We start from the raw sequence: 24,129 nt of genomic DNA on the forward strand, positions 1-24,129 counted from the left end.
TCTTCATCACCGTCACCGTCATCCCCACGTTGCTGCCACGATGCCCCTGGCTCTGCGGATTTGGGGCTCCTGAGTCCTGTACAATGAGCCACTCTGTCCCCGGTTGCAGCCCGCTTCCTGACAGGGTGATTGACGGGGTGATTCACAGCACAGAGCCTCCCAGAAGGGAGGAAGGTGCCAATTCAGTGGCACTGAGTCAGTGACCACCCTTTGCTGGGCAGCTCCCATCACTGACTCAGACCCAAGCACCTCTAAGAAGCCTCTATTCACGGTGACCCCGGGACACTACCAGCACATGCCCTGGGAGGCTGCCAGTGGTCCCCCGCCCCAGTCCCCCGCCCACCACTGGCCTATTCAGTTTAAACAATAGTGAATCTAGAACTCCAGGCTCCACAATCTCGTGGCCAGCTCCATTCACGCTTTCCTGTGTGCATCTCTATGTGTCAATAATTGTCTATTCCAGACAGGAATGTTCCTGGGATGACACAGGCTCCAAACACCTCTGGACTTTGTCAGCCCCCGCCTCCGTCCCCCGGCTTTCCCTAATGGTACAAAAAAGATGCTGATGTGTAAAGCTTAGCAACACAGCCTCGCATCGCGGGTTGACATTTCCACCGCTTACAGCCGTGGGTGCGTACAAGTGAGAAGCAGTAGGAGCCCGCGCCCCTCCGCCCACAATCCTCACACTGAAGGTCTCTGCTTGCAACTGGGGGAGAAAATGTTACATTTGGAATCTTAAGCTTTCTTTGTCCTCTAGGATAAAAAACACGTGGAAAGAGTGAGGGAGAAAGGGGAACAGACTGAATGTTTCCTGTGTTGGATGGCAGGCACAGTGCAAATACATTTGCACAGACTTAATTTTTTCCTCCCAGCTGCCTTGCGAAGACAGAGCCATCACCTCCATTTATAGATGAGAGGCTGAAGTCTCCAGCTGCCCACATCCTAGAACTAGCCGGACCGGGATGCCAGCCCGGGTCTGCCTCCCTCACCCAACACACTGACAGTGACTGGAGAAGGAAAAAAATATAAATAAAAAAATCCCAACTCCAGTGTGGTACTTTTCACATTGATGGTTCTTTTAAATTCTTGTTTTTCTTGGATGCCACATTTTCTGCATAATTAATTGCTTTTGAAAATTACAGAGCAATTTCCCATTCACTGAGTTGGAAGTGCCCATTGAAATGGAAATGCCAACAGGACTGACTGCAGGATAACTAAATTTGGGGGTGATGCCTGGGTGGGAGTCTGGGGTCTCCCTGGGTGGAACAGAGCTTCACGCTTAGCTGTGAGACCCGGGCATTGATTATACATGAGAGCGCCGGCCGATTTCCCTGCACAAAAGTGAGACTCCTCTGGGTCGCAGGCTCCGATGCTGGCCAACGTGGGACGCGCCTGAATGCCACAGGCTGTCGTCCAGATGAGGAGACAGCCTCTCAGGAATACTGGGGTTCCCTTTTCCCCATTCTTTTGACCCATTCCTTGCTCAGTGGACTGAACACATTTGAGTTGAATGAAATGGAAGCATCCACTTCCCTTGGAATTAAGAGAAAAAGAGATTGTAAAATCTGTGTTTAGGTCCAGACCTGAAGAAGCAGCTAGTTTTCCCTGCCTGTGAACTTCATGGGTCCAAGTACATGAAACAGCCGCTGGGCAGAGCAGGAAGGTCCCCTTTGAAGAGGACCAGGTTGTACGGAACAGAGGAGGGGACCAACCGGGGTCTCTCTCCCAGCTGCACGCGATCTTACACTAGGTGGTCTGGGTCTAGGGTCCCAGAGACCCCGTTTAAGTCCCCCAACCACCCCCACTTCACTTCTGGGAATGATTCCAGGTCTCTCCCCCATCGCGTCTTCTATCAGCACTGCACCCGAGATGCAGTCCACCCAACAACGGAGGCTTTCCTGGGGTGGCGAACTGGCCACAGGGCAAACAGAAGGTAGGAGGCAAACACCTGGATGACCCCAAACTGGGGCAGAACTACGGATTATTTACAGCTGGTTGCCACTGGGGGACAACAAAGAATTCATCTCCCGTGAGATACACTGCCAGGTCCCTGATATCCGCCAACCTCCAGGTCAGAGGGAGTGCAGCAGGGAGTTATGGAGTCCAACCAGGAGGCGGGGCTTCTGGGAAACGGGCACCCGACTTACACTTCTAGGACCCTGGGATCAGACAGCCTGTGTTCAATGAATGTGATTGAGTTCATCATTAATAATAATAATAATAATAATAATAATAATAATAATAAAAACCCTGGGGTCTGAGTGGACTTTGCCCTATTTGTCGAAACAACTCTTGCAATCACTGAGCTATCACAGAGACACCCTTTACAGGCGTCCCCAAACTACGGCCCCCGCGGGCCGCATGCGGCCACCTGAGGCCATTTATCGGGCCCCCGCCGCACTTCCGGAAGGGGCACCTCTTTCATTGGTGGTCAGTGAGAGGAGCACTGTATGTGGCAGCCCTCCAGCAGTCTGAGGGACAGTGAACTGGCCCCTGTGTAAAAAGTTTGGGGACCCCTGCATGAGGGCTCAAAAGGAAATTAGAGTAAGAACTTAACAAGCACCTATTACCTGCGTAGTTTTTTCCTTTTAAATGATGCTAAGAGGCTCTGATGGACACTGTGTCCCAGCAGTCTGTGGAAACTGTCTTTGAAGTGGATGCTGTCTTGGCCCCTGAGCCTTAAGGAACACCTGGATTCAAAGCCTGGCCAGGATTACTGTTCTGCCTGTCTGGAACTAAAGGCAGGAAGGCAGAACCGTGTAAGAACATTGTATTCTTGTCACGAAAGACAAGACAGAAACCACGTTTCGGAGTTAGCAAGACCAGGTGGATTCCCAAATCCTCCACATGGGCTCTGGGCACCGCTGGGCTCGTCACCCCACTGTCATCTCTGCACAGTGTCAGGGCTGACAACGGGATGACATCTTTGAGCTGCATCGCCCAGCGCTGCTCATCATCAAAGCCCAACACATGGGCTATTGTCTCCCCTCCTACACATCCATCTAACCCACAGTCTCAGGCTTCTGTCCTGGTACTGCTCTCTCCCTTGTCGCTCATCCTTCCTGCCCAGCTCAGGTGACCGCTCATCCAGGAAGCCTGCTGGCCCACCAGGCTGCGCTGGCTGTTCTCCCAAAGCACTCTGTACCTTCCTGACCACAGACCGCCACTCCATGCTGTCGTGACTGTGTGTGTGTGCCTGCCTTTCTCTCTGCACTATAGGTGAGAAGCCAGCTCTTTATTCCTGGCATAGTGACAGCAGGCCAGCTGATAGAGGGAGGGAGGGACAGACGGAGTGAGGGAGGGAGGTAGGGAAGGAGGGAGGGAGGGAGGGACAGAGAGAGGGAGGAATGGATGGATGGTTAGATTTCCAGGGTGTTAAATCCTGTGTCACACTGCATTCTTCTCCTCCGCCTGCCCTTAGAGTGATTAATACTGATGCCTACCACCCTTTAATCCTAAGATTCTGTTCCCTGTCAGCTTGGTTGAGGTCTTTGCTTGGTTCTCAAACGCTCCAACTTCCTACCTCTCTAAAGTCCTCTTCGGACACTTTCATCATAAACCTATCATAAACCTCGTGTTCCCAAGGGTTCAGTCTCTGGCTTATTTCTCTTCTCCACCCACTTTCCCTGGGGAATAAATCCTAACATACATCTCCAACAACTTCTGTGTTGATGGTTCTAAAATCTACCCCTATCTCCCAGCCCCTTCTCTGAGATCCATTCATGTTCCATTGATTCATTCATTTACTCATTCAGGAAACATTTAGTAAGTAAAGAATATTGTCTGTCACTCATTCAGGAAACATTTAATAAGTGAAGAATATTGTCTGGGCACAGTTTTGGGCACTTGAAATATATCACAGATAAGAGAACTCTGACTATGAAACGTACAGGACAGGGAAGAAAAGAAACAATAATACAAATACGGTAAGTAGATTATGAAGTGTGTTAGCAGGTCATAAGTGCTTTGAAAAAAAAAATGAGTCGGGCAGGTGGACTGGGAGTGTGCAGGTACTAAATGGGGTGACCAGTATCAGCCTCAGTAGGGTAAGACTTAAGGAGACTTGGAGGTGAGGGAGTTTTTCCTGGAGCATCTGAGGAAAGAGTGGTTCCAGCACAGAGAACAGCTAGAGCAAAGGCATGGAGACAGGACACGTCTGGTGCACTGGGGACCAATGTGGCTGAAGCAGAGGGAGCAGAGGCTGGACGCTGGAGCAGAGGCAGATAGGTAAGGGCAGGGGGCAGTTCATCTCAGGACTTGGGGCCACTCAAAGCACTGTCCTTCACCTCCTGGTGCCTGGCTGTACGAGCCGTCCATCTTCATGTGGACATCCTTATGCACTGAACACAAAGCCTTGTTCTTCTGAGCCCAATACTCCTTCCTGCCTCTGGTATTAGACTGCTGACTTTGGATTCAACTGAGCCATATGACAGTCTGCCTTGGCTTCAGGGGCTGGTCCACGGATGGGCGCATAATCTAAGCCAAGCCGATCAAAGTCTTTAACTGGGGTTTGTCTGACGGTGTCAGTAGGGAATGAGTCTCTATCTCTTTGATCACGAGGTGATCAGATGTTCACGGAGCTACTGGCAGAAGCACTGACTCAGAAATAGTCCATGAGAAGGGAGGAGACAACTAGAGGGGAGCGGAGAGGTGAGAATGTTGCGACAGTGCCTGGAGCCCTCGGTCCCGGCCGCGTCCAACTCCCCTCCCTCCCAGTCCCAACAGTGAACAAAGCCCCGCTTTAGCTCTGGTGAGCTTACCCTAGGTTTCTATCACGGATCAAAAGAGTCCCAATGAACACACCCTTCAAACACAGCACAGCCAAAACAATTCACGGTCTTCTCTCCCTCCTCCAAGGCAAGAGACGAATCTGTCCCTCTCTCCTCTGTTCCCCACGCTGGCTCCAAACACCATCGTCCGCCAGGTTTCAGACCACAGAGGTCCACGTCATCCTCTGTCTGTGCTGGCATTCAACAAATTCCCAAGTTCTCCCCTCTATGGTGCCTAGCCAGCTGCCCAACTTTCACCCAGGTCTCCTGGTCGCCTCGCTCGTCTGGTCCACCGCGGTCATCCGGCCTCCTGGCCTCACCCCCTCCGAGGCCCAGCTGATCGAGTCTGTCTTCCCTTACAAACTTTTGATGGACATAATCTAACACCTCATTGTAGCGCCGGAGGCCTCCAACATCTTGCCTTGGTATAGTACACCAATTTCTCTCCCTCTGACTCCGGGACAGTCTCTGAGCTCTCACATCCAACCCCCCAAAGCGGAGCACCCTCCTTCCACTTGGCTTTCCCTGCTTCTCAGTCCCTGAGGCCGGGTCTGAGTCAGGCTCCTGAGGATACCTCCTCCCCACAAAGAAACACGGGGCGCTCTGCTTGGGCTTCCTGGATTCAAACCACGCCTCTCCCATCCACTTCCATGCTAAAAGGCAGTGACACAGATCTGGGCCAAGGCTCCATCTGTCCACGTGGAGCTCATCTGTAGAATGCATCAGTGCAGAGAAAAGGAGTCTGATTCTTTCTGTCTCAGGACCGTACACTGCGAGTGTGAGTCTGCTGAGGAGACGGCAGGTGAGGGAAGGAGCCAGGAAAAGGAGGCCGAGACTGAGCGAGGGCCAGCGCAGGGAAGGGGCCGGCTGGAGAGAGTCTCTGGAGTAAATCCAGAGGAGTGTTTTGTAAGTGACAAGCTCCAACAGGAACAGACAAATGGTTTTACACTGGCCTCTGCCAAAGAAGAGATAAGGAAAGAGATGGGAGGCCAGAAGACAAAGCAAGTTGTAGCAGGCTCTCCGCCTGATTCACGGCTCAGGTTATGGCGAGCTCCATCCTACGCTGCTTAGCTGGTGCTAAGTGGCCACACACGTCCCATCTCAACCCACGGGCTGGGGTTGGAGACCTGGAAGAGGCAACAAGAAGGGTGCTCCTCCCACCTGCTCGGGTCAAGGAAGAGGCAGAAGCAGAGGTGTCAGACGTCACCCGTGCTCTTCTCTTGGGACCTAGGTAAGGGAACCCCCTGCAGGAGTCCCGGAGGCCTACAGCAGAGACCGGGTGGCAGGCAGCTCACACAGGTGGAACGCATTAAAAACACGGGCCTTTCGGCACACTGAGCACATTGCTAAAGACACCTATGTAATCATTCAAAATGCAAACTGCTCAAATGAACTGGAAAATGTTTTCCTTGTATTTTCTCATATTCCTGAAACTTTCTTTCCATGGTTCAAAAGTTTGCATTGTCTAATTGCTGATTTCCACTTGTGAATGAATCAGTGTAAAATAAAATTAAGTGTCAAATTAATCTCCCCATCTAGTTTTAGGCATTAATTATCCTCTGAGACATTTTCTCCCGTGCTTGCTGCGTGTCGACACAAGCCCGAACAGAGCGATGCAGAATCCAGTTTCCAGTTCAGGAACGTAGCCAAGCAGAGGAGGATGGCCTTGACCTCCGACACCCACAGTCTACTGTGCGAAAGGGCGCTGATCCCAGGCCAATCAAACACATCCCTCACCTTCTAAAGCTACCCTAACACTGGCAGGCCAAGGAAGTGACTGGAGCAGAAATGTGCTGCATGTTTTGTGACACATGTCCCAAGTTGTCCTGGGTGACAAATTAACAACAACACATATCCTCTAAGGATAAAAGGTCAGCCTCAGAGAGGAAAATGTGGTGCTTGCTAGGGCAGAATTCTGGAAATTACACATGCTTTTCTTTTGGAGCTATGCCAAGGAAGACCTTCTTGGTTCTGCTAAAACAAACAAATAAACAACAACAAAAAACCCCAAAAAGCTCCCTGGCTGCTTGGCTCAGTGGTAGAGCACTGGCCCAGCATGTAGGAGTCCCAGGTTCGATTCCTGGTCAGAGCACACAGGAGAAGCATCCATCTGCTTCTCCACCTCTTCCCCTCTTCATTCTCTCTCACTATCTCTCTCTTCCCCTCCTGCAGCCATGGCTGGGTTGGAGCACGTCAGCCCCAGATGCTGAGGATGGCTCCATGGCCTTGCCTCAGGCACTAAAATAGTTCAACTGCTGAGCAACAGAGCAACAGCTCCAGATGGGCAGAATATTGCCCCATAGGGGGCTTGTTGGGTGGATTCTGGTCAGGGAACATGTAATAGTCTGTCTCTCTGCCTCCCCACTTCTCACTTAAAAAAAATAAAAATAAAGAAATCGGAAAAATAACCTCACAGATGTTCAGGATATGATTATAGCACCCTCAGTCCCCAGGGGAAGGTAGAACCACATATTTGGTGATTTGATCAAAGCCACCACCCTTGGAAACTATGGGGACACAGAGGCTGGGTATCAGAGTCAGTACATCTCCAGCAGGGCCAGGAAAACCTCAGGGACAGAGGACACACAAGCCCTGAGCCCTTCCCTTTTGTTTTTGTTTGTTTATTTTTTGTTTTTGACGGAGACAGAGAGTCAGAGAAAGGGACAGATAGGGACAGAAGACATGAACGAAGAGAGATGAGAAGCATCAATTCTTCTTTATGTCACCTTTGTTGTTCATTGATTACTTTCTCATATGTACCTTGACCAAGGTTACAGCAGAGTGAGTGACCCCTTGCTCAAGCCAGCGACCTTGGGCTTCAAGCCAGCAACCTTTGGGCTCAAGCCAACGACCATGGGGTCATGTCCATGATCCCACACTCAAGCCATTGACCCCGCACTCAAGCTGGTGAGCCCGTGCTCAAGCTGGCAACCTCGAGGTTTTGAACCTGGGTCCTCCGCATCCCAGTCCGACTCTCTATCCACTGCGCCACCGCCTGGTCAGGCCTGAGTCCTTCCCTTTTGAAGTTCAGGTCATCAGACTCTTTCTAGAAGAAATGAGATATCCTTGACCGAGCTATATTGTAGCCTTAAAACAGAAGGACATCCTGCTATATGCAACAACATGGATGCACCTGTAGACTACGCTGGGTAAAACCAGCCAGTCACAGAAGGAATAATAATAATACATGGCTCCACTTATATGAAGTATCTAGAACGGTCAAAGTCATGGCAGCAGAGAAAGAATTGTGGGTGCGAGGTGCTAAGAGGAGGGGAAAGCGGAGAGTTGCTGATCAATGGGTATCTAGTTTCAGTTATGAAAGGTAAGGTCTACAGTTCTGCTGTACAACATTGTATCTATAGATAACAATACTGTATTGTGCACTTACAAATCTGCTAAGGGTAGATCTCACATTAAGTGAGATGAAAGAAGGGAGGGAGGGAGGGAGGGAGGGAGGGAGGGAGGGAGGACAAACAAATACCTTACTCAATCCCACCTAGATGATGCCCTCGTGCTAGGAAGGGGAGAGCTTGGGGTACAATGTCTTCAAGTTGGAGGGCTGTTCTGATTGGAACCCCTTAGCACCAGACCCCAGGGCAATATGGTCTACTTTGGGAAACAGTGGCTACCCACTGAGGGTGGCCTGAGAGTTGTGACTCTGGAGTCCAAGGATGCAGCACCTCTCTTGCAAATGCCAACATGGCCAAGAAGGGTTCAGCCACTGAACCACCACAGCATCCTCCAGGCTGCTCCCAACAGCGACACCACCTGGCAGCAGCTAAAGCCACAGGCAGGTGGGCTGACCAGTAGCTTCACATCCCTCTTTGCTTGGCATTGGAAGCACCATTAATGGGTTGTGGAATATAACCCTGTAATTCTTAGATAAAAACAGGAAGGGGTATGCTTGTGTTAGACATTCTGATAATAATAATAATAAAAATAGCTGAGACTCCTTAATGATTAATTAGAAAAATTAGAGAGATATGAACATATATATTTGCAGTACTCTGAGCTGGTGCTCGAGCATTGAGCTTATTTTGGGGATCAGAGTGTGGGGGGAAAGAGGAGAGGCAGACTTTTAAATTATGTATATATAACAATGTGTATCAGGAATAAAGGTTTCTGCTTTCTTTACGGCCAAACCCTGTCGTGACATCTCTCCAGGTACTGAGAGAGCAACAACCAGAAGAAAACTGGCAAGGGAGACAACTCAGCTTCAGGGGAAGAATGGGCGGCTTTTACATTTCATCACACCCTTCTGATAATACCTCCGCGTCTGCTTTTCTCCAGACAAGCTTTGAGTTCCCCAACCGCCAGGCTCTCGCCTCTCCCCCAAACACCCCCCTCCCCCGCCAAGAGGAGAGGAACCTGTCAGCTTTCCTAAAAGGGAACAGAGAAAGAAAAACAAAGTCAAAAGGAAAAAGCTAAAGTTGCATCTCCTCTGTTTGAAGGCTCCAGGCAGGAGAGAGACAGGTTCTGTGCGGAGGTCCCGCCGGACCCTGGGGGGAGCAAACCCGTGTGCTGAGAGTTCAGAACACGCTAAGTGCGGGGAGGTTTTAATGAACTTGAGCAGCTCTTTGATAGTTGCTGATGCGGAGATGGAAATGGAGCATCTGAAAGCGCGAGCTTTCGAAGAGTGTGGTTTTTAGGGAACGGTTTTCCCTCTTGTGGTCCCTTCTGCTTTGAGGAGAGCAAATTAAGCCTGACGTCACCCCACCAGCCACGCCCCTGCCCTCTGGATGGGGATAGGTGGGGGCAGCTGGGATGTAAAACCCACAGAAGCCCCAGCCCTAGCTGGTGCCAGCTGCTGCTCTGGGTACCACCACGGGCCTCACCAAGGTGGACCGAGGCGGGATGGAATAAAAGGCATAACATTAAAGACAAGATGAATAAAATCTGATCAAAGAAAACACCGCTAGACTGCCTGGCAGCTTAAATTACATTCACCACATCTGACAGGGAGAGGGGTCATCATGAGAAGTAAGTCCAGGCTCTGGAAAGAACACGGGTTAAATAACGACAAGTAAGACCAGGGGAAGTCATTGATTCAACTTCTCAAGATAGGGGGGAAAAAGCCCTTCAATCACACCGAGACAAACTGCACTCGGTAGGGCCCCTGGACAGTCTGGCTTCCCAAACAGCTTCTGAGTTGTGCCTGCAGCCAGGAATAAGGGGCAAAGATCACCTTCAGCTGACCTGCCAGTCCAGCTGACCCCCGCCCCTGTGCGTGGTGGCCATGTTCACGTCCCGGCCTTGGGGCAACCAGGCATAATCAGTTATGAGGCGAGGGCCGCCCCTTGTTCATTTCTGCCCCATCAGCGGAGGCCACTCTATGCCCCTGGGGCTGTCTCGACACAGAGCATTCTTGGCGCCTTCCTACCTGGTCAGTCTGAGTCCCTAAACAGCTCCCAGATCATCCTGTTGTCTGCAGGGTCCTCCTGCCACCTCCCAGAGCACCCTAAGTCCCCAAACTCCCAGTTATCTCTCACGAGCGCTTAGCAGGAAGGCAATCTGACTTGACGTATTGACACCAACCCTGTATGGATTCTCTCTCTTTAGGAGAGCGGACCAGGTACTGCCGATGAACCACTCGGGGAGGGCTTTCAGTCGGGTAGGGCAAGTCAGGGACCACCTCTGGACCTCCTGTGCATGATGACCGTTGTGAGTGAGAGGAGAAGGCTCCATATCGGCTGCCCCCCTCCACCCCCCAGCCATTCCCTGGGGGTGGAAGGCTCGCTCACTGCTCCCTGTACAGCTGCCTCCTAGCTTGGACCTCTCGGTGAGCAGGGTAAGATCTGAAGGCAGAGACAGGGAGGAGCTACCGTTGTCTGGCTTCAAGTCAAGAAGAACCCCAGAAACCCAGCCCTGCCACTGTAAGAGGGACCCCCCTTCTTTTCAAAGACTGAAGGGGCCCAAGAACTTGGGTTTCAGATTCAGGGGTCTTCAGGGGAGGGGTCTTCAGAATCTCTGTGCCCAAACATCCTGCACCCCGAGCGATGTCCCTGCACATGCTCGCCTGTGTCCTGCCCCTCCCTGCATCCACCTGCGGCAGGGCGCGCTGGACTCCCTGGCTGACCGGCTTCCCAGGCAGTAACTGTATGGAGGTCCCTCCGGCCCCTTCTAGCACAGACATCCCCGATCCGACCCTGCAGCTAAGAGGGTGTCAGTGGAATGGGGGTGTGGGAGTGAAAAAGAGTTCTTGGAGAGTCGGCACTGCAGGAACACCCAACTCCTCCCAAGACCTGCTTGGGCCACCTGAGCTTTTCCTTCTATAGCAGGTCACCTGCTCCTAACTTAAAAAAAAAAAAGTGAAGAGACATTACTCTCAGAAACTCTTCAGCATGAGAGGGCTCTACTTTGATAGTTCTTTGGTCATTCCTAGAGCCAGCATAAGGAAAGATAGGGATTCCATTCAACCAAAACAAACTCCACTTAAATTCACCAGAAACTCAGCTAACCTGACTTTTTTTCCCCCTGCTTTTTAAAAATAGGGCATCTGTAGGAAAACAAGCACATATTCACATTCATCTACCTGTGCACCACGAGTACTTACTGGGTGCACAGCACGCTGTCAGAGACGGGGTTTGAAGGGCCTGGCTCTACCCTGGGGACAAAGTCCAGGTGTTGTCATTGTGATGCCTCTGAACCTCCAACCCTGGACCCAGCCTTCACATTTGAATGGAGCACCAGCACTGCCTCAGGCTGCAAAGACTTAAGTCTCTTCTTATCAAAATCTACTTGCTTCGATCAGCAACTGAATTCAATGCTAAACACAGGAAGGACACACATCAAACTGTTGACAGTGACAGTTGGGAGCACAGGAGAGCAGCGTGCGGGGAGAGACCTTGTCTTTCTCTCTACCTAATCTATGTTGCAGGAAAATAAAAAAAGAACACACAGAGAATGAGTTATGGATTCCTTCCAACCTGAAAATAATAAGTGGCCAAGAGGGAAGAGGAAGCGACTGTTTCCAACAACAGGGCCCAGGCTTAGCAGAGTGCCTGGTAGGGGCTGGGTCCCGGACACATGGCCTGGCAGGAAGGTGACCACTCCTCCTGCCCACATGGATAAGGAATGGCCCAGACCAGGCTCCAGGATCGTGGAAGTTCTCTTCAGGGCTCGGACACAGCTCTAGCCCTACATATCTCCAGCCTACCCTCCCCCCCTTTAAATTACTTAACCCCTTGTAACTCCTGGCAGCATCTCAGAGCTGTGGAGTGGACATGGGTCTTCAAGCTCACCTGGCCACAGGTGCCTCTCCCTGTTTACTAAGCGCAGTGGTATTTACCTCCTTCCAGCATCCATCACAGCTCCCCTGGGGTGCAAGATGGGACGCTCCCCCAGCACGAGAGCCTGACTGGTGTTAGAAGAACCATGTGCCGCAGGCAGAAGTCAGATTCAGGCCACTCCCGTCCAAGGCCTGCCTCCCCCTCCCACTGCCACCGCCCCCCGGTGGAAACAAAACGGGAGCTTGGCCACGGAAGCTGCCACAAAGGTTCTCCCTGCCACCTCATTAATCACCCAGCCGCCTGGCGCTTACCTGCAGATGTAATTTGTCTTGCAGGAGTCCTGCAAATTCAAACAGTTGGGCTTCTCCCTCTCCTCGTAGGAGCACACGGGCACGATGGTCTGCCGCCGCCGCTCAGTGCAGGCGATGTCGCGGCAGGAGCAGAAGAGCATCCCGTAGCTGTGCTTGGCCGGGACCTTGTCGAAGAACTGCCTCAGGGCCTTGTGGCACTTGCGCCGGTTGCAGACTTCGTTGGACATGCTGGTGGTACACGGGGTGATGTAGGCGGACCTGTACTTCTTGCAGGTGTCGTCCAGGTTGCAGGCCTTGGCGGCGTCCAGGCAGTTGTTCCCTTTGGGGATGTGCTCCACTGCAGAAGGACAGAGAGGCAGGCGTGAGCACCGTGCTGGGTGCCGGGGCGCTCACATCTCCACCGTTTGAACTGAGAGCTCGCATTTACCTGGGCAGTGCTTGGAGCTCTGATCAACTCTGTGCTCCGAAGCTAATACCTTAATGAGCTCAGGACCAGGAGTGGATATTAAGCGTGCAAATGCCGGGAGCCCACGGCAGAACACAGGCTCCTCGCGCTCCCTTAGATGTATAATTAGGAGGTACTGAGAGAGACCAACAGAGCTCAGGCACCCGCCTGCCCAGGTATAAACAAGGCAACAGGAGGAGAAGTTTCCAACTCCTGGTTGGCAAACTGAAATTAGGATAAAAGAGAAAAGCAACAAATTATATACTTGTTCATTATACAGTATATAAAATGATATGCTGAGTGTAAGTATAATTGCCATGCAATCCTCCAGGAATATAATTATGTAATAAATGCATATAGTACATGCTAATTACTATATGATTACAGAGTAATTACATGGGTATTTGAGCCCAGAAGACAAAATATTATTCCAGGCTCTCTAAACAGGAAGAAGCAACAACAACAAAGCTGTACTTAAGTTCTACCTCACAGGCCACTGGAAGAAAACCAGAATACATTACATAAAATTTACAAACCTAAATTACCACTTACTTCACTTACCACCTACAAAACGTGGGATCCGTGAGCACTGAGTTTGCAGAATAGAAAAATCTGGCTAGTACTTTGGAGAGAATTTCAATAAACATACAAACCACAGGCCTTTGGACTCTCACAAAACATATGCTGCCTTCTACCCAAGTCCTCGGCTGTCAGCGACTCCAGGGCTGCCCACCGCCAGGCTGCCTGCCCTGTGGTCTGTGGAGAGAGGCTGGTGAATGCAGAGTCCATGGGGATAGCTGAGCGGGTGGGCAGAGCCAAGCCCAAGAAGTGAAGTTAAAAGATTATAAAAGATGACTGGCCAAGGGAAAGTAAGCTCACTTGCCATGATATAGGTGTTTCCATAGGGAGGGGAAGTGATAGAAGAACCTTCCAGAGCCAAATTATTAGGTGGTCCATGAGACACTGATAATAAGGTGTAAGAGTGACTTTCTGGAACGAGCAGAGAGGCAGTAAAGCAGCACACACCACTGTGGGATTTACACCCCACCCCTCCAGCAAGTTCCTGCTCAGGCCTCAGCCCTTCCTGGGATTCTGGAACCTTCTTTCATTCTCTTTGTGATCCCAGTCAATGCGGACCATGAAGGCATTTGGGAAATTACAAGAGAACTGGCAACAGAAGAGAAAGAGTCCAGGCGGGTAGGGTGGGACCAAGACAGGGAGTTGCATTTAGTATATATCTTAAGGGCAAGTGAAATATTACGCTGCCCTAAAAGAAAGAACGGAATCCTGCCATATGTGACAACGTCAATGAGCCTTGAGGACATTGTGGTAAGGGAAATAAGCCAGCCAGCCACATGGTATGATTCTACTTATATGGGGTGTATAAAACACTGAAACTCATGGAAGCATAGGCTAGAAGTTGACAGAGGCTGGGGCGGGGGAAGAGCAAAATGAGGAGTTCAATAATTCAAGGCATATCAAGTCTCAGTTTTAAAAGACGAATGACTAGATTCCAGAGATCTGCTCTATAACATCGCACTAATACTCAACAGCAGCATATTGTACACTTACAAGTCTGTGAAGAGGGTTTATCCCATGTTAAACATACTTACTACAGTGAATAAAAATTTTAAGTAAGTGAGAAAGTAAAGTACACACACAGCACGTCCACCATTTCTCTCCTTGGTGTACCGACATTGTGCCTTGCTTTAAGAAAATCCAAACTGCAAATATATGAAAACAGAATTATCCCCTGGCACCACAAGCAGTACTTCACTGTGCTCCAGGCTCGTGTTGCCGCCTGTGGCCTCTGAATCCAACCATTAACATGGAAGGCAACACACCGGACATGCGGCCCTTCCTAAGCGAGCAGTGCAGGGAGTCAGCACCTGCGCAGACATCGCTGCTGGTTTGACAAGCACACCTGGTGGATTTTCTCCATCCCGACCTCCCCACACCAGCTTGTATCTGGCTCCCCTGTTATCACACTCAGTCTCCTTAGGGCTCAAAGAGTGAAATATTTACCGTGTGCCCCACCACCAGGCCTCCGTGACCCCTCTAGCCTTTCCCTTTTCTGAGGCTTCTAATGTTGTGCTGTTGGGCTCGTGGGCAACAGTAATTAATATTCTGGAAGGTCTACAGCTTGCTAGACTATTTCTAAGTTATGCATTTTTGATGATAATCTAAAATAAATTAATACGACCGAACTCGACATGATCTACATTAGGCCTTTAAGGCTGGATATTGGTACACAATTTGCTGCATGGCTTTATACATGCATTGGTATTAAATGACACACTATAGTATCTGGCTTAGAAGAAAAGAATAGTGGCACAGAGATAGAAGTGACACTTAAATGATGTAGCCAGTGATATGTGAAAAAACAGTTCATGAAAATTCAAATGAAGAAAAAATGGCAGAAGAATTAAGTCATCACATGGCCTGCCAAACCCAAAAGAAGTCAAGCTGAAAAAGGGTACTACCTTCTGAGTATAAGCATCAACTTCGCCTCAGCAAAACAATATCATCCCTTATATTAAACTAATGTAACTGACTTGCATTTCATCGCTTTCAAAGTTTTGTTCATACTTAATTTGCATGCACTATTTTTATAGTCGTATTAAAGCAAAGAACAAGAACTTACAGTTGCATGTTTATACATTTCATATAAAATTATAACAAAAAGAATAAAACTCAACAAATAAGGTCCAGAAAATTTATTTCTCTCTGAATATAGTCCTCATAATACACAAATTAAAAAAAAAACAAAACAGGCCTGGATAAAAAGGTCCTTACATGGGTCTTGACAATAGTTTTTTGGATGTGACACAAGTAACAAACAAAAGAATAGGTGAGTAGGATTATATCAAAACGAAAAAGCTTCTGCACAGCAAAGGAAAGTATCAACACAATGAGAAGGCAGACTACGGGGTGGGAGAACATATTTGCAAATTATGTATCTGATAGGGGGTTAATATCCAAAATCTATAAAGAACTCATATAACTCAGTAGCATAAAAACAACCCCATTAACAAATGGGTAAAGGGCCTAAATAGACATTTTTCCAGAGAAGATATTCAAATGACCAACAGGTACATGAAAAGCTGTTCAACACTAATCATTAGAAAAATACAAATAAAAACCACAATAAGATACCACCTCACACCTATCATTAATAAATCAACAAACAAGTATCAGCAAGGATGCGGAGAAAAAGGAACCCTTGCGCACTGTTGGTAGGAGTGTAAATTCACACAGCCACTTTGGAAACAGTTATGGAAGTTCCTCAAAAATTAAAAAATAGAATTACCTATGACCCAGCAATTCCATTCGATATTTATCTGAAGAAAATGAAAACACCAACTCAAAAAGATATATGCACTCCTTGTGTTCACTCCGATATTATTTACAATAGCCCAAATATGGGAACAACCTAAGAGTCTTTCAAACAAATGGATAAAGAAGATGTTTATATGTGTTCACAATGGAATACTATTCAGCCGTAAAAAAAAACAACTCCTGTCTGACCAGGTGGTGGCACAGTGGATAGAACGTCGGACTGGAATGCGGAGGACCCAGGTTCAAAACCCCGAGGTCGCCAGTTTGAGTGCAGGCTCATCTGGTTTGAGCAAGGCTCACCAGCTTGGACCCAAGGTCACTGGCTTGAGCAAGGGGTCACTTGGTCTGCTGTAGCCCCCAGTCAAGGCACATATGAGAAATCAATTAATGAACAACTAAGGTGCCACAATGAAGAACTGATGCTTCTCATTTCTCTTCCTTCCTGTCTGTCTGTCCCTCTCTCTACCTCTCTATCCTCTCTTTGACACTCTCTGTCTCTGTCAAAAAAAAAAAAAAAAAAAAGGAGGAACTCCTTCCTGTCTTTTGCAACAACATGAACAGACCTCAAGGGCATTATGCTAAGTGAAATAAGTCAGAAAAATACAAATACCTCAGGATCTCACTTATATGTAGAAATCTAGGGGAAAAAAAGTAAAACTAATAGGAAGGAAAGATTTGTGGTTACCAGAAGCTGGAGAAGGGGGATGGGTAGGGGAATTGGATAAAGGTGGTCAAAGGTCCAAACTTCCACTTGTAAGGTAAATAAATCATGGGAATGTAATCTACAGTATGATGACTATAGTTAACACTTCTCTATGGTATATTTAAAGGTTGTAGAGAAAGTAAAGCCTAAAAGTTGTCATCACAAGGAAAGAAATACCTCCTCCTCCTTCTCCATCTATCTGAGCTGATGGACGTTGCCTAACTTGTAATCATTTCACAACATAGGTAAGTCAAGTTGTTACGCTCTACACCTTCAACTCATGTATGTCAATCAAATTTTCATAAAAACTGAAATTGGCCAAGTGGGCGCCTGTGGTTACAATAACACTAGCTTCCTTCTTGATGTTGTTAAAACCACAGAAACTACTACTAATTCATTATTTTCTCCTTAATGGTATGAAGAAAGAAAAGCAGTATTTCAAGAAAGGACTTTGTACAAAGTGGGAATCAGGTGAACTGTTTTCTGTCCAAACCAGTTGCTCAAAGTTTACACCATTCAGCAATCGACATGACTCAGCCTCACTGTCAGCTGACTCTGCTCTCCCTGATACACGATGCTGCCAAAGCACCTCTCCTCACCATTTTGGAGCCTAGGACAAATTTCAGAATGCGCAACCTGGCACATTCAGGAAGGCAAAAAACTATTAATTGATTTGCAGCTCACAAGTCAATGTAGCTGATTGTCTCTGATTCTCATTCACACAGAACATTCTTATGACCCTTCCTGACTTAATATAGAGGGTGAGGCAAAAGTAGGTTTACAGTTGTTCATAGGGAAAATAATGCAATTATGAATAAATAATAATACAAGAATAAACTCCATGTTTCACATACAAACCTGTAGGAAGCCAGTATTACCCAAATAGCAGAACCTGACAAACACAGAAGAAAAATTACCAACTAATATTCCTTACAACTAAAGAAGTAAAAATTTTAGTATATAATATTTACAAATACATTAAAAGGATAATGCATCATGACCAACTAAGGTTTATCCCAAAACGCAAGGTTGGTTTAATATTTTAAAATCAACTTAACTCACTGAATTAACAGACAGGGAGAGAACCATATGATTATTACAATAGGCAAAGAAAAGTCATTTAACAAATTTCAACTCTCATTTCATAATAAAAAATGCTGAGCAAACTAATAACATAAGAGTACCTTCTCATTCTGATAAAGGTCATTTATGAAAAAACATCTAATATCATATGTAATACTGAATTATTGAATGTATCCTCCCTAACATCAGGAGAAAGGATTACAGTCATTGTACTGAAGGTCCTAGCCATTGCAATAAAATAATGGAAAGAAATAAAAGGCATATAGATTGGAAAGGAAAGCATCTTTATTTGCAGATGACTTGAAAATTCTAAAGAATATACAAAACAACTACTAGAACTAATAAGTGATACCACTCAGAAACAAAAACAGACAATTACTGATAAATATGGATACATCTCAAAAACACTACAGTGAGTGAAAATTTAAAAAAGCCTTACACACAAAAAATACACACTGTATATGTGATGTTCTAGAATAGGCAAAACTACTTTATTCTGTAAAAATATCAGCAGATCGGTAGGTTCTCAGGGATGGAGGTGGCGACGGGATGGGAACAGACAGGAGGGAATTTTCTAGGGTGATGATCATGTTCTCTATCTTGATAGAAATTTGGATCAAAACTTAGAATGGTACACTGAAGGTTTGTACATATGTAAATTTTGCCACAAAGGGGGGAAAAGCTAAATAATGAAAACTGGTTGATGATATGTATACTGAAGCATTTAGGGGAAAAATATTGATATCAGCATTTTAAAAAGTTAGTGGGTTGATACATGGACACAAGGATGGATGGATGAATTCTTGCAAAGCAATTCTTTTCCAATGTAGTGGTAAATCCAGGCGGTGGGTTAACTGTACAATTTTTTCTCACTTTTCTCTCTGTTTGAAAACGTTCAAATAAAATATTGGAAAAAATAGGTTCAGGTCTATCCTATTCTTTTTTTCCAAATGTTTCACACACACAGAATGTGGAAAACAACTTCGCCTCCACCCTCTTCTTCTCCTCCTCAATCTCCTAAATCTCCACTACCCTCTTCTATTCCTCTTCCTCAATCTCCTCCACCCTCTTCTTCTCCTCCTCCTCAATCTCCTCATCTCCTCCACCCTCTTCTTCTCCTCCTCAATCTCCTAAATCTCCACCACCCTCTTCTATTCCTCTTCCTCAATCTCCTCCACCCTCTTCTTCTCCTCCTCCTCAATCTCATCTCCTCCACCCTCTTCTTCTCCTCCTCAATCTCCTAAATCTCCACCACCCTCTTCTATTCCTCTTCCTCAATCTCCTCCACCCTCTTCTTCTCTTCCTCCTCAATCTCCTCAATCACCTCCAGCTCTCTCTCAGGTAATACTTGTATTTCCTGCTGCAATGAAGTTCAAAATCACAGGACACGGAAATTCGAGTTGAGTTGTCACTTGGTAAGAAGACTGATTCCCCCAATATCTATGAAAATGATCCTCCAGTGTCCAAATAATGCGACCTCAGTGACCAAGGGCAGAGGGCAGCATGAGCAGAATGACTCGGCTGAGGCCACCTGAGTGACACCGGGTACACAAGGCACGGAGGGGCAGGCACAAGCCTGTGGTTTCCGGTCTGGGCACCAGCACGTCCTTGCCTGGGTGGGAAGGCTTCTGAACTGCTTTACCCTAACTACGAGCGCCACCCTCTCCAGAGCTCATTTCAGAGCTCAACATTAAAACGTTGCTTCTCCCCCTCCTTCCTCTCCCCTCCGCCTCTCATCTCTCCCTCCATCTGCTGTTACTCATTCTTGAACTCAGGAAAAATGTCTGGGATGTTGTCTGAATGGGAAGTAGTCTCAGAATGAAGATGGTTTACTAGAAATCCTTTTCTCCTGGGGTGCGGGTTGTGCCGGCGAACGGGCTCCTGTCCAGCATCAGCCCAGCAGTGCGTGATGGAGAACACCATCTCACCAGCTTTTCCTTTCAAAGTGAGACGAAACCCGTCATCACTTTGCAGGTTACATACTGCTCTCTCTACTGCCATTCTCAGCCTCTCTGGCTGCAATCACATCCAATGTGACTTGCTTCCTGTTTCCTTGGGCGCAGGACATAAAACTTTCTAGCAACCAGACGGCCAGCTCCCAGACCAGGGAATAAAAGGAAGGGACAGGTGCTAAAGAAGAAACAGCGAAATAGGAGCCGGGGGATTAAATGTGTCCAAATCACCTGCGTGTCTTTGTACAAGTCATTTTGCCTCAGTTTCCCCATTTGTGGGATGATCTCTCTAAGCTCCCTTCAAGCCTCAAGCTTCTTTGATTTGATGGTTATAATAAAAATTGCCTTTTCTGATTAGGACATCAAGTGGTTCGGATAAAACTGGGTATCAGGGACAGAATGTAAAAACCCCCAGCACTGGGAGGCAGGTGCTAGCCTCTCAGCTGTTTGCTGTTCCAAAGGGTAGTACACGGCCGGCCAGTTTCAACCCTGACCTACAAGCAGAGAAAAGGGAAAGGTCCTTCCGACAAAGGGAGATGTGGAGGTGTCAGGATGAATTATGTACCGGGGAGGGAAGCTTTCACATTTAGAATTCCTCTGGAGCGAGGAACTGCCTTCATCCCCAGTACAATCCTCACATTGTCCCAAATCAAAGAAGCTATCACTGTGGCCAGCAGCCGCTCATTACTTACACTTAGAAAACGGCATTGTTATTGGCAATCGCTGGGGCCAGCTAACCAGTCCAAACGATGCAGGATACAACACAGATGCAAGCAACTAGAAATCCATTTCTATAGATTATGAAGGGAAATAAAATCTGCGTGGTCTGCATGAAGCAGCAAGTTCACAAGAGCAGCGAGAGAAGGTTGTTCACTGATGCTTGCCAATTTCCGGGTATCTTTCTGCCTTTCTCCTTTGGGCGGGGGGGAATTGAATTCACAACTGGTTTCCTCTTCCTTTCTCACTTGATTAATTACCACGTTAACATAACTACTGTTCTTCTTCTAATAGGCTCCCTCTAACATGTTAGCCCAGCAAATAAAAAATGAGCAAAAAGCTCCAAGATCCTCACAGAGGCAGGGCAGGCTTTGCTAGAAACTCATATTTACAGTCCAGTCTTCTGATAGCCACACGGATCAGATGGCAAGTGTGATCACACAGGTTGCGACCCTTGTAATCAATCCTTCAAGAGTTTGGTCTTTTCCGGTTGGGATGTTGAAGATTACATTTAAGATGCACAGGTTGGCTCTCGGGACCCGGTTTTGTCATTCATACACCATTGCAGACACATTGTAGCAGAAGATGATGCATTTCTTCTTCACCCTGTTTTTTCCATAACTACACTAAGCCTCAAGCCATGCCCAAGTTTTCTCTGGGGTTCACAGTGACTGAGTTAATCTGAAATACCTGTGAATTTGGAAATAATTCTTCCATCTGTTGCAGTCAGTACCCAATGGGAAGCACTAGTTATGGGCTCACCCCAACTCGTTCAGCCCACGCTCAACCCTGTTAGTATGTCCTTTCCCAAAATGCACATACTGTGGTCCACCCCACCCCACCCATACCTTCAAAAATTAGATGCCGCCTATAAGTGGTGTGCAAGTTACATGCTTGCTGCTGCAAAATGATTAATAGTGCCCAGCAAATGGGATCGTTACATTTTTAATTAACCTTTCCAACCTCCTCCACCTTTGCTTTCTGTTATACACTGGCTCTCTGAAGTTTTCTATTTGTTTATGTTCAACATGGTTTGCAACAAAAGCACAAAACAATGCTGGCACGTGACACAGGAGTCGGTCCCCAGGTGAGATGCCTGGTGAGGTGCGGTGGCTCATTGAACGCAGGCTATGGGGACGGGCGCTCAGAACTTAGTGGCTGGGTTCCCACCTAATTTTTGTTTTGGCAGCTTAGCATTATTTAATGGCCTTGGCTACCAGGAAACTGGCTTTTTAAATTCTCTTTCAAGCTAATTATAATTACCATGGATAAATCATACCATGATCAATTATAAAAATCTCGGGTTCATAAATATTTAACTTAGCATTTAAATCCACACAGCAGGAGAGCCTGAAATTTCTGAGCCCTTCTCTTTGCAAACAACTGCTTTATTACCGTTCTGATGCCAATTACCAAGAACTGATCCCAGCCTGCCTTGCAGCACACGCAGGCACGTACCCGAGCATCATGCCTTCTCTGTGTTAAGAACGGCACAATTCAGTGGTTTCTGCAACACGCCACGCCAGCCCCTCATTAAAGAAGATATTCTGCAAAGTCTTCTATCACCATCTTTTTAATTCCTCAAGTACAAGGAGGCACAATTACGATATTAGACATAAAAACACTCATTAAAATGTATTTTTATCTAATATAAGATTGATTCTGAGATAATTGAGGTCAGATTTGTTTGGAAAATGTATTGTGACATGTGCAAATGTTGATGCAAAAAGGAAATGATCTTTCACAGGGGCTCAAGCAAAACAGCTAAATATTTTCCAGCCAAATCATAAAGCCATAATTGGATTTCAATTTAGTAATAGTTGGCCTAAGACAGGCCATTTTTAATAATCTAATTATGTTCAGGGCCTCCCCCAGAACTCAATGACTGCTTCAGAACTATTAATTGTACTCAATCCTGTTGGATCTTCAACCATGAAATTTCCTATTACATGTAGGACTGGCTCCTAGTTATGAGTATTTTTTCCCCCAATCTCAGATAATCTTTATAACAGCCACAAGTGCCTATGCCTTTAATATCCTAAACGTGAACTTTTTTAATGACTTTCTCTGGATCAGAACACTTGGTCCCCAGGAGCTCAGGACTGGGGTCCTTTTTTCTACAGACAGAAGTCAGAATGAAATCTATATATAAACATCTTTCTTATTTTTTATGAGGACAGAGAGAGAGAGAAAGAGAGAGAGAGAGAGAGCATCCCTTGCTTTTGTCTGATTTTCATTAATTAAAGGTATTTGCTCACATCTCATTAGCAGTAAAATTAATGAGTACTTCAACCACAGGAAGAGATCTGCATGATAATGTAAAGCTAATTCATTTTATGGGGTACAGGCTGGAGCACCACTAATATTTAGCCATTTCAGCAGTAAAGGGCTAAATACATCTTCGAAACCCACGCTGCTGCTCCCCAGAGAAAACAACAAATGTAGGCCAACCAAGTAATAGTCTCCCCACTGTTCTACCAACATATCACCGCAAAGAGGGCTGAGTGAGTTAAGTGAGAGGGAAAGATGGAGTAGTCCGTTTTTAATAATTTTCTAAATAAAACTGGAGCCTTAAAACAATGTACCTGAACCTTTCCACCAGTATACTCAAATTCAGGAATTTCCAAGTGTGGGCCATGCAAAGCCATCGCCCTGGGAAGCTGGACACTTATCCCAAGGAGGCTGCCAACACTCCAGACATTTCATAAACTCTTCCCTGAGGAGCCTGAGGCGTGTTCTTTGAAATACTATGGGCAACAATCTCCACACTGGGTGGCGATGGAGTTGAAAAGTCAAACGTCACGTCTCACTAAACGTGGTCGTGAACTAGGTGCTGATGTTGAGCAATGCTTAGGGGTAGTAAATACTAAGTGATGAATATCTGTAAGGATTTTCTTTCCATGTGGGTGAATTAATCGGTCAAGGGGCTTCCCTGCAAAGGCGACAATGACGGCACTGGAGTGAGTGTTTTTGCTTCTCCAGGTGGCTACTTTGAAGGACAGAATCCATTTGGATGAACATGTTCTCGGCAGGCTCGTCGTCCGTGGTGACACTGTCCATTCGCTGTGTTTCTCCAACGAGCCAGCCCAAAAGGATGCCACCAGAAGGCAGGCTCCAAGCCCACACATGTCACTTTTACTACACAATCTACAAAAAAAACTGTTCTGGCCTCCGATATACACAGACAGAAGAAAAAGTGTGCGTTCCAGCGCCAAGGAATCGGCTGAAACGATGAAAAATGAAGAGGCTGAAGATCCTATTAAGTATCCTGGACGACGCTGAGATGATAATGAATCATTGATGATCTTGGTGGTTGTCAGGGCCCTCGCCACCGTGCCGGATTTTCCGCAAAGATAAGCTAAATATCAGGTCTTTATTTTTAGTTAAAGAGCATAAAATTCAATGCCTTTCCTCCCAGGAGCCTATTTACATACCTGCTGTGCCTCCTCTTTGCCCTCACCTGCTTCCCAATTAATACCCCATTAAGCCGCTCCACCTGCAGTGGCTTTTTACCTTCCCGGCAGCCCTGCAACTGTCACTCGTCTGCTGCAGCTCAATTGTTTCTTTTGGGAAGATAAACA

The 24,129-nt window shown here is 47.0% G+C and overlaps 1 protein-coding gene across 3 annotated transcripts in view; it reads right to left on the minus strand.

The window, feature by feature from the left end:
* GFRA1 (GDNF family receptor alpha 1) overlaps window positions 1-24,129 on the minus strand; it is a 188,733-nt gene that overhangs the window by 48,024 nt on the left and 116,580 nt on the right. For all 3 annotated transcript variants that reach the window (XM_066239118.1, XM_066239119.1, XM_066239117.1), the window contains one exon: window positions 12,310-12,646. In XM_066239118.1, the coding sequence (XP_066095215.1) occupies window positions 12,310-12,646 (337 nt within the window). The remainder of the gene's footprint in view (window positions 1-12,309; window positions 12,647-24,129) is intronic.

Source organism: Saccopteryx bilineata, chromosome 7 (genome assembly GCF_036850765.1).
Source record: "Saccopteryx bilineata isolate mSacBil1 chromosome 7, mSacBil1_pri_phased_curated, whole genome shotgun sequence".
NCBI classification, from domain to species: Eukaryota; Metazoa; Chordata; class Mammalia; order Chiroptera; family Emballonuridae; genus Saccopteryx; species Saccopteryx bilineata.